The sequence below is a fragment of the Perissodus microlepis genome, chromosome 20, assembly GCF_051167445.1.
Source record: "Perissodus microlepis isolate ML-2025 ecotype Zambia chromosome 20, ASM5116744v1, whole genome shotgun sequence".
NCBI lineage: Eukaryota > Metazoa > Chordata > Actinopteri > Cichliformes > Cichlidae > Perissodus > Perissodus microlepis.
In genome coordinates this window covers 15,621,816-15,631,374 of record NC_140480.1, presented here as the reverse complement: position 1 = coordinate 15,631,374, position 9,559 = coordinate 15,621,816, and the positions used below count along the sequence as shown (strand labels likewise).

Genomic DNA, 9,559 nt, shown 5'->3' with positions numbered 1-9,559 from the left:
ACTCACCTGTAGAACCTCCTACTCTGAGGACAGTAACATTTCTGGCAGGGGTAACTTCTTTGGCACAACACCATAACTTTCCTTGTATGTTTATTTACTTAAGCACTGCGGCCTAGTCATATTTCATATAGGAATAATTTTAAAAGTTACTGTATACATTACTTATAATCTGCTGGAAGTTAACCTATTGTAATATAGTGTGTGTGTGTGGGTGGGCAGATTGGTGGAAGATACTGTAAATGGATTTGCATGGACTCATGACTAAACAGCTGAATAGACGGCTCTGGATGATGATGTGTTAATAATAATAATAATAATAATAATAATAATAATAATAATAATAATAATAATAATAATAATATGTTTTGTTCACAAAACATAAAGAAGTCCAGTTGTTATCTTTCTAAACTAATCGAAAACTCATTTAAAGAAAGGCAACTGGGTGTGCTTCATCTGCCCACTGAAGGAATCGAACTCGCGACCCAAGGATTCCGCTCATTTGCGTGCGTATTAAGAAACTCCGCTCCAGTAAGTCCGGCCCGGGGTTTCCCAGGCAGAGCAGCAGGAGCAGAAGAACTGCTCAGCTCCGCTTCTGTCCGGGAACTCCGCAACAAGTGGACGAAGAGGGGCAGCAGAGAAGGAAACGTTGGAAACGCGACACAAACGGTGAGAAGGTTTAAGATAATGCTTATGATCAGTTCATTTCTGAAATAAGAGACAATCAGTTATACTTAGCTCGCTGGATAGTTGAAAGCAGTTTATACTTTTTTTTCTCCTTTAGTGAACCGGTTTACAGAGAACAGAGTGGCAAACGGTGATTTAAACAGTAGAAACAGAGAGTGGATGAAAAAAAGTCTGTGAAGGAGTCCTGGTTGTCCTCTGCACTTCAATTGTTGGTCAATTGAAAAAAAAAATCAAAGCTTCAATTTTTCCCACATTTTTAACTTTTCCCAACGCTCAATTTGCATCCAGTAACACAAAACCCGCCTTTAGTTGTTACTGTGTATGTCTAATGATGAGTGTGTTGCGTGTGGCAGGTTGCTGCGGCCCAGCGGGTGGATGCGCGCTCAGAGATGCGAGCCTCGGTTGCGGTGCTCCTCTGCGGTAAGTAACCTGCGCACCCTTTGAAGTCACTCCGTGTTTTCTGCTCCATAACAAACCCTCAGAAGCGATTCACTGAACGGATATGGCGGCTATCGAGCGACTTCAGGTCACTGGTCCTGCTTTGATTAGTCGGTGGAAGATGTGTAGCTTTGTTAATCCTGTAAATGCTGAGTTCAAAGACGTGTAGGGAATACAACATAATAATAGCAGTGAAGTGAGATGGTCGGGGTCATACTCCCTTGATGCCTGCACTTGGTTCATAGAGTCCCTGTCAGTGAGAATGTGCCGTGATCAGCACAGTTTTCACTTGTCATGATGGAAAACAGGGAAGAAAACTGCTTTGCAAACTCATTTACAGCAAGCAAAAAAAGTCAAGAGTCAAGAACATTTCTTTCAAAGTGGCTTACACTCTAAAAAGATTTCTCTAAGCCTCGATGGTTGGAGTCAGGAACTATACCAAGGCACTATCAGAAACAGTAGTCTGGATGTGAGGCTCAAGGGATTGCCTTTTACATTTCCCTGTGCAGAGATAAGATAGCTGGTGTTTCTTTTTTAAGGGTCCCTGGTGCCTTCAGGGCCTCAGGGGTCGTCTGTCTGCGTCTCTGTCTTTCTCTGGGTGGTGTTACCGTGTTTTACGGTCCTCCTAAAATGGCCCAGTTGAATCTGCAAATAGAGACACCCACTGCACACATCTAGCGCCTACATACTTTCTGGATGTAAATGGTAAACACACAGGTTTATAGAATGTGGCTCACTCACCCATGCGCATACATTCACACTCCAATGAGTGTATCGGGAGCTACTCAGGGTTAAGTATCTCGCCAAAGTATCCACGGGCAAGATGCAGGCTGGGGCAGCCAGGGATCAATTGGTAGATAATGTGGTCTCTATCATTTCTAAGTAATCTTCTAGGTGAATGTGTGTGTGTGTCCAGTATTGAATGTGTGCAGCAATGAAGCTAAGAATTGAATACAAAGACATATCTGATTCAAATCTCTTTTCACTGCATCCTTCATTTGTTTAACGCAACTTACATGTACATGTGGGCTCCACTCCAAGCCGAGAGGTTGTGAGCTACACCTCTATTTCACTGCCTGATAACCGTCAGTAAATGCATTTGAATGTGTTGCTCCTTGCAGCTAGAAGCGAGTGTGCTTATTGCTGCAGTTAAAGTCTATGAGCGCCTGCTGTCAGGCCTCACTGATCAAATCTGCAGCTCTTTGTGATGGCTGACAGAGTTTAGTGGGAGGTTTCAGGACTGAAGTTCTGTCAGTGTTGCTGGCCTTAATGTCTCAGAGTCACATCAGAATAAACTTTGCAGGACAGTTTTTTTTCTTTCTAAACCTGTCTGAATTTAATATACCCGTGCCCTTTGGTGCCTGTAATGGTTTACCCAGAGCTGCTTTTGTACACATTTTTACACAGGCGGACAATAAAGCACCACATAATCCCATCACGTTCATATACTACTAACCAGCCAGCCCCGGTCCTTCTTGTCTTGCGTTTTTCCTGCCGGATGGCTCACTTACCAGCTTGCTGTGGTGTCGGTCCTCGGAATCATCACTCATGTGCTTCCCTGGAGAGAAACTTGTTGTGGTGGACAGATGTCGGCAGTTGGCCACAGTAGTTCTATTCAAGAGATCCACTGATGAGCAGAACAAGTTCTGCTTTTGGCAGCCGCACCACAAGAACATGGAACAACCACGCTTGTGGTTCATGGACAGGAGAAACAATTACAGCAAGCAATAAGCCTTTCACTCTGCACACAGCAGGCCTGTGTGTGTTGTTTAAGGGTATCAGTAGAAAATGTAACCACGCAGGTAAAGTGTAGGTCAGAGTTGATTCTCAGTTTTCCCATTCAGTGACTCAAGAAGGAAAAAGGGATAAAGTGGGCTATAAATATGATTCCTCAAAAATTCCTGGCAAAATGAAAACAGTTTTTGGGAGAGTCAGGATATGAGAAGACTGAGAGATGGAAATGACATGGAGCAAGGTTCAGTTCAGTCCAGCCATGGACTGTGGGCTTAACCCTGCAGAGGATAGAAGCCATGTACTCGTGTTTTATCTTTAAGCAATTAACAGCACTCAAATCCAAATGTAATGATGGCGTTCTGTCAATTAAACCTGATCAAGTCACAGCCAGCGCACAGCTCATGAACCAGATTAACAAGAGCTTTCAACACGTCAATTACCAACAATTAAAAGTAAAATACGTCTTTGCTTCTGGTCTAATCTTCAACGCTATATACTTTCAGGAGTTTGATTAAAGGTGACTTTTTCAGGAGCTCACAGGCTTCAGCTAAAGTTTACTAAATGGACAGAAGGAACGATTAATGTGGTGAACTCTGATTTGACAAATGACTCCTGAGGATCATTTTCAGACAGAGGAAGCTAACCCACTGCCAAACATAAATAAGAATTAAAGATAAATAGACTGACCAAGTATATCAGTAGGCATAGGACCTATTGTGTGTCATTTATAGCGCCATTATATCATCCTTGGACTCTAATAGTGTAGCTTTGCATTCACAGTTCAAAATAATCTTTATGGTCAAAATCTCAGTGTTAGCAGCTGGAATAAGTAGAGAGAGGTGGGAAGTGTTTGACCTGATAAACCTCCCGCGCTGTCATTACTAACATTGGGAGGTGTCCATTCAGATGTCTCTGAGGATGAGCTGTGAGGTCAAGGGTCAATTCCAAACCCACAGGTCAAAGGAGGGGTTAATTGGCGTGTGTCATTATGTGTGTGCGACAAAAGCGAGAAAGGACTCAGGCTGATCACAGGAACAAAAGAGTCAGCCATCCCTTCACTCTTCTTTTCTTTTCACATGCTAGTTTCTTTTCTTCACGACTCCAGTTAGAAGTAGGAGCTGCAGCGAGACGGCCATATGTGTTGGTGAAGCGCAGATAACCTCTGGCAAAAAGGCTAGTTACCTTTAGACACCTACCTTTAGTCTGTCTGTGATTCCTTAGTATTCGAAACCATTTAAAGTGCAGTTGAAGGAGGCACCAACTCATCATTACTCTGTAGGAACGAAAGGAAAGAGCTGGGAATAAGAAAGAAAAGAAAGCAAGCAAACCTGAACATAAAAAAGGGATCTGGATTGCCTCATCGCACAAAGTAAATCCTCTGTAATACACCTTTCTTGCAGGTTTATGTGTGTAGGAATTTGGCTTTTTTGAACTGCTGATACCCTCCTCCTGTGTGTGTGTGTGTGTGTGTGTGTGGGCAGGTGAGAGCTGGTTAGGCAGTGGGAACGAGAGAGTGTGTTCCCAAAGCCTTTGTAAGCGACAGCCTCCGGAAATGTGCAGATGCCAGAACAATGGCGCACTAAAGCCTGCTAACCACCAGTACTAGAAACAGAGAGAGAGGGGGGGAGAGAGAGCCTGATTAAATAGAAGGGGGGTGGGGGGTACAATCAGGATAGAATCAGGACAATGAGAAAGGAGAGGGAGAGAAAGACTTTAGGCACAGGGGTGGAGGGAGAGAGTAAACCTAACCCTAAAGGACCCTAACCCTAAAGGACCGTGAGTTGGGTTTCCTGGGCAGGAGCTTTACTGGATGAAAAGGGGAGGTGCAGATAAACTAAAGGAAGGAGGACTTGAGGAAGGGGAGGAGATGGAGAGGAATAGGAAATGGTGCTGGCCTCATTAAAAACAATGAAGTGGCTGGTGAAGTTATGAACCTGAGTGGAGCTGCTGTGAGTGTCAAGGAGAACGAATGCGCAGTTGTAAAGAAGCGTGACCTGTGACCTGTCGTATGAAGACACATGATTGCAGACACATAGCTTTAGTTAGCCACTGTAAATGTTAATGACATAACACACTTTGAAAAAAATCACAATGATCAGTATTATTCACAGAAACAGGTGAGACTAGGGAAAGCACGGTGTAGTTTAAAGTGGGCCTATTCTGCTCATCATGTTTTAGCTCCTCCCTGTTTTAGAGGTTAAGGACACTCTCACTTTAGGCCAGCTGTTTTCTGATTGGTTTCCCTTTGTAAACAGAAGGTTTGAGCAGCAGGTGGGTGGGGCTTCTGTGCTCATAGCTAGCAAGGATTCCTTGAGATGAGACTAATCCCATAAAGATCAAAGAAGGGAATAAACATGTTAAAGAGTTATGAAGCCTGAGCCTTTGGTCAACATGGATTAATTGTTCACACAATCTTTGTTCATGCTTAGTATGAGCATCATCCATTGGAACAGAATATACATCCAAAGGAAGTAAGGACGATTTGTGATGTGAGTGTGCAATCAAAAGTATGAAAGGAAAGCAGTTTTTATGCTAGATTAACAAATTATTTTCAGCAAATGTTATGAATGATGTTATGAATGAATACTTTTTATTCAGTAAGATGCGGCTCCAATATCCACAAGAAGCACAAATATGAATGTCCTTTTCCTTTCCAAAAACTGTGGCTGCACTGTCTTTATGTTTGTCAGATGCCAGGAGCTTTTATTGCTACGAGCCACAGGCTAAGTCCAATAACAGGATTAATGGAGTTCTGTAGCATAGCTTGTTAAAAAAGCACTCTCAGACACGACCACACCTGATAGCAGACAAGCAGCAATTAGAATGTGACGCTGCAGTGTGGGAGGGTTGAAGGAAGGAGACGGAAGGGAGGAAGGACAGAAGGAAAAGGGGGATGAAGTCGAGACAAAGAGAAGAAGAAAGGAAGAAGGAAAGGATGGATTTGGTGTGCTTAGTATTTTCTTGAGATATTTGAAATTTTACTTGAGTTGCAGTGGAAGAAGTCACAGTGTATGGTGCTTTCACCTTGGAGCCCTGTAATTACACACACACACATGCACGTGCGCATACACACACACCCCCACATGTAACCATGTACATATATAATGTTTCTTGTAACCTTGGGCTAGCTGTTTCATATGTTCCAAGTCACTGAATGAACAATCCATGATTTATTGCTGAAATCAGATATGTATACTCCACAAAATGATGCATTAAAAATGTACTTCATTGAATATTATACTGCCTCCAAGGATTTTGGAGGCTTGTTTTTTTTAAGTCATAGTTACAGGCTATTACACATTAATGAAAACCTGGATTTTAATGACTACATTACATTTTTGCAAGTGGATCTATATCTTGCTCCTTTCAGGCAAACATACAAGCTCCTACACTGTGGCCTTATGGTCTTAGGTCATTGTGTTTGCCCCGCCATGTTACAAATACTGCACCCATTTTCTATCTCCGTATTTCCCCACACCTCTCTTTCTACTCATAAAACTTACAATGGCTGTTGCTTCAATGCAGGAAAAAAAGAAACCTTCTTTTGTGGCTGCTGCAGATTGTGGTACATAGAAGAGCCTGCTGTCTGTACTGAGTCAGACCCCATTAGTCCTCTTTTTGGGAGTGTTTTTTTTTTCAGGTAAACGTCATTGTTTCACCTTGTGAATCCAGTAGGTCCCACACTGCAGTGGAAAGAGAAAGGCCGGAGGAGCTTATAAGGGGAATTTCCTGTAAGTGTGCCACACCTGCCCCGAGCTCCAGCAGTGAAAAAAGGGTGAATATAAATGCAAAAGACCCAGTTTGATATACAGAAAACTTAACAATTCTTGGTTACCTTTGCTCCTCTCTCAAGGGACTAATGGGGTCATTGTCAGTTCAGACCTGGTATTACAAAATGACTTCATGAAAGCAATATTCCCCAGTGTATTTTAAATTGTGCTCAGAGGATCTGACCTAAGCCTCAAGCCACACAAAGGTTACCCTCCTCTCTTTTACACATGTGGCAATTTCAGCATTTATCAAGCCGACACAGTGCAATTATGTTATTAAAGTCACTTAGAGTCACATACAGGAATGTGAGCACAAGAATAGAACACACTAAATGCTAATTTCAAGTCCCATGTGATGCTTTCAGTTTTCCCTCTAAGTGGAACCAGATTTTCTTCATCAGGCACTCTGATTAGCACGTCCAGCAAACAAGTATGGAGTCTGCTCAGTGCTCTGGGTCAGCTGCTGAGCACCAAGGCAAATACACAGCACCGTAATCACTAAAGAGACCCACAGGAGTGCAGTCTCTTTGGTTAAATGACCGAAGGAAAAGCTGCACCCAGCATCTGGTGGCCATGTGTGCCTCGTATTTGGTGGATTTATTGACCTTTAGACAACATGGCAGGGGGAGTGTGGCTGGTAGATCATTTTTAGGTTACAGCCAACATCTCACACAATCCTGCAAAATCTGACCTGCAGTGTTTCCATAACTCCCTCTCATCACATAAAGCTTACACTTTGTAGGTGTTATGTGATGGGACTCTACTATTTTGCCAGTTTTGCAGTGGGGACTTTAACATCAGCAGCATTTAAAGATACCGTAATTGCACAGCATGGATATATATCCACTCAAAGTTAGGTCTTGACTCCTTCCATCCATCCCAGCTGCAACAGGGTGAAAGATGGGGTGTACCCTGGACAGGCCACCAGTTTGTAGGCCTGTTTGACCAGTTTAATCTCCATAAGATGGAGATTATGCTGGATAAACTCACGAATATATGAATTATTCATGCAATCTATCATTTGATTGTGTTGATGTAGCTGAATAATGCATGTGAATTTCCCATTTGCTCATTCCCTGATGAAGAAACAAAATGCATCAAAATCATGCACTCTGCTTCACGTTGATGCTTCTTTGGATGTAAGTACTCAGTAGCAACAGACATGTGGGAATGACGGCTTGCGGGGTGGCCGCTAAATGCACTTAGCATGTTTCCCGTACCGCTAAGATAAAAACAGACATTGTTCTAACTCCTCACTCCCCTGCCCACCTGTTACTCGCAGTGTCTTGTTCCATATTTTCTCTCCAGCGCGGAGCAGCTCAGACATCTCCAGGACGGGACAGGAATGTGAGCGTATCCTCTATTCCAACCAGCTGCTTCTCAGTGCCATGCCTTGTTAATGTAACAGTCTGTGTAATGGGCAGCGTCTGGCCTTGCTCACTGAAACTCTTGTGTTTTAGATATCAATGCAGGCGGTCAGTAATAAACAGTTGGGAAAGGCTCAGAGGAGACGCCGGAGTTTTTATTATAGAAATGATTTGAAATACAAACTTTAATTGGTTTAAGACTTCATGTGTAAATGAAGTGAAATGTGTAAATAATGGCTTGTGTGTCTGTGGTAACTCCAGTTACTGCAGTTTTGAATTATGGTGTGCATCTGTAAGATTTCTCAGAGAAAGCGTACTAGAGCCCTCCATGTTAGCCTTGTTGATTATGACATTTTTCCCAAGATCCATGGCCCTGCTCTTAGGGCCTGCTTTTGTAATAATAATTTTGAGATAATAAAGAAATAATTTTGCTCCTATTCAGTAAAACTTTTGTCTCAGCCACTGATTTATTAGATTTTACAAGAATTTTGACAGATGTCAAGATTGTCATGGGCCCTACGCTTAGCCTTGAATCTCTAACAAGAAAGTAAGAAATACAGACACAGTATCGTCTCTGCTCTGGACATCATTTACTTAAATGATGGGTTACATCAAGGTTAGCAACTATTTTTAGGAAGGAGGCCTTTTTCAGTAATGAACAAGGTGAGCGGGAGGTCAGAGCGGTGAATCCACCACTCTGACCTCCCGGTGCAGTAGACATTAAGGGAGGAGAAAGATGGGAGGTGAGCTGTGAGGTGAGGAGGAGGAAGACCAGCTGGTTGTTTGGCTGTGGGAGTTAACCGTCCATCAGCTAAGTGCCGAGCAAAGAGAGGACGGAGACGCATGGAAGGGGAATGTAAACTAATTAGCTAGGAGGAGTTAAAAATAAAAGCAGTTGACTTCTGTTTGCCGGGCCCTTAAAGCAGCTATGCCATGGTGACTGCTAAACATATCTGTGGTGCCTTCTAGTCCCACACTGTCTTAGGTCATGCAGCTCTTAAATGATGCTAATCCTGTCTGTTCACTTCCCCGGGTGAGCTAATATTGGATCTGACCGTTCCATCATTTTATTAATGTTGGATGCATGTATTGTCTGTGTTCTCCCAGCAAATATGTGTGTCTTACGTGCTTTCTCTTCAGTCCAATTTTTGACTGTTTGCCTTGGTTTCCTGCAGAGTTTACACTGGTTCATGTGACAGCAAACTGTGTCTTGCCAGACCGTGCTTCTGGAATGTACCACGCTGATGTCACATCCCACACACACAGAGCTAGAGGTTTTCATTAGTCTGTGGATTAGATGGGTACAGCTGAGTAACCAATTTAAGGAAATTAAAGAGGCAAACTGAAAGAAGGAAAACCGTTTTACAGCTTTGTGCAAACAAAGTGTAGCTGATTTATTCCTGTAGTGAGCTGCAGGCTTCTAGTTGGAGGTGATATCAGTACTTGACATATTAGCCCACTACCATTCAGATTTATCACAGCTGTTGCAGTGCAGTTTCATCTCTGCACAGATTATGCATGCTGACTTTGAAAAACTAACAATATATTAAGCTTAGGCTAGCTAAT

The 9,559-nt window shown here is 42.8% G+C and overlaps 1 protein-coding gene across 2 annotated transcripts in view; it reads left to right on the top strand.

Annotated features, from left to right (window-relative positions):
* Positions 1–576: 576 nt before the first annotated feature.
* The window catches only part of lamb2 (laminin, beta 2 (laminin S)), a 47,266-nt gene continuing 38,283 nt past the window's right edge, over positions 577–9,559 (top strand). For both annotated transcript variants that reach the window (XM_084917874.1, XM_084917872.1), the window contains exons 1-2: positions 577–666; positions 1,038–1,104. In XM_084917874.1, the coding sequence (XP_084774000.1) occupies positions 1,074–1,104 (31 nt within the window). In that variant the 5' untranslated portion in view covers positions 577–666; positions 1,038–1,073. The remainder of the gene's footprint in view (positions 667–1,037; positions 1,105–9,559) is intronic.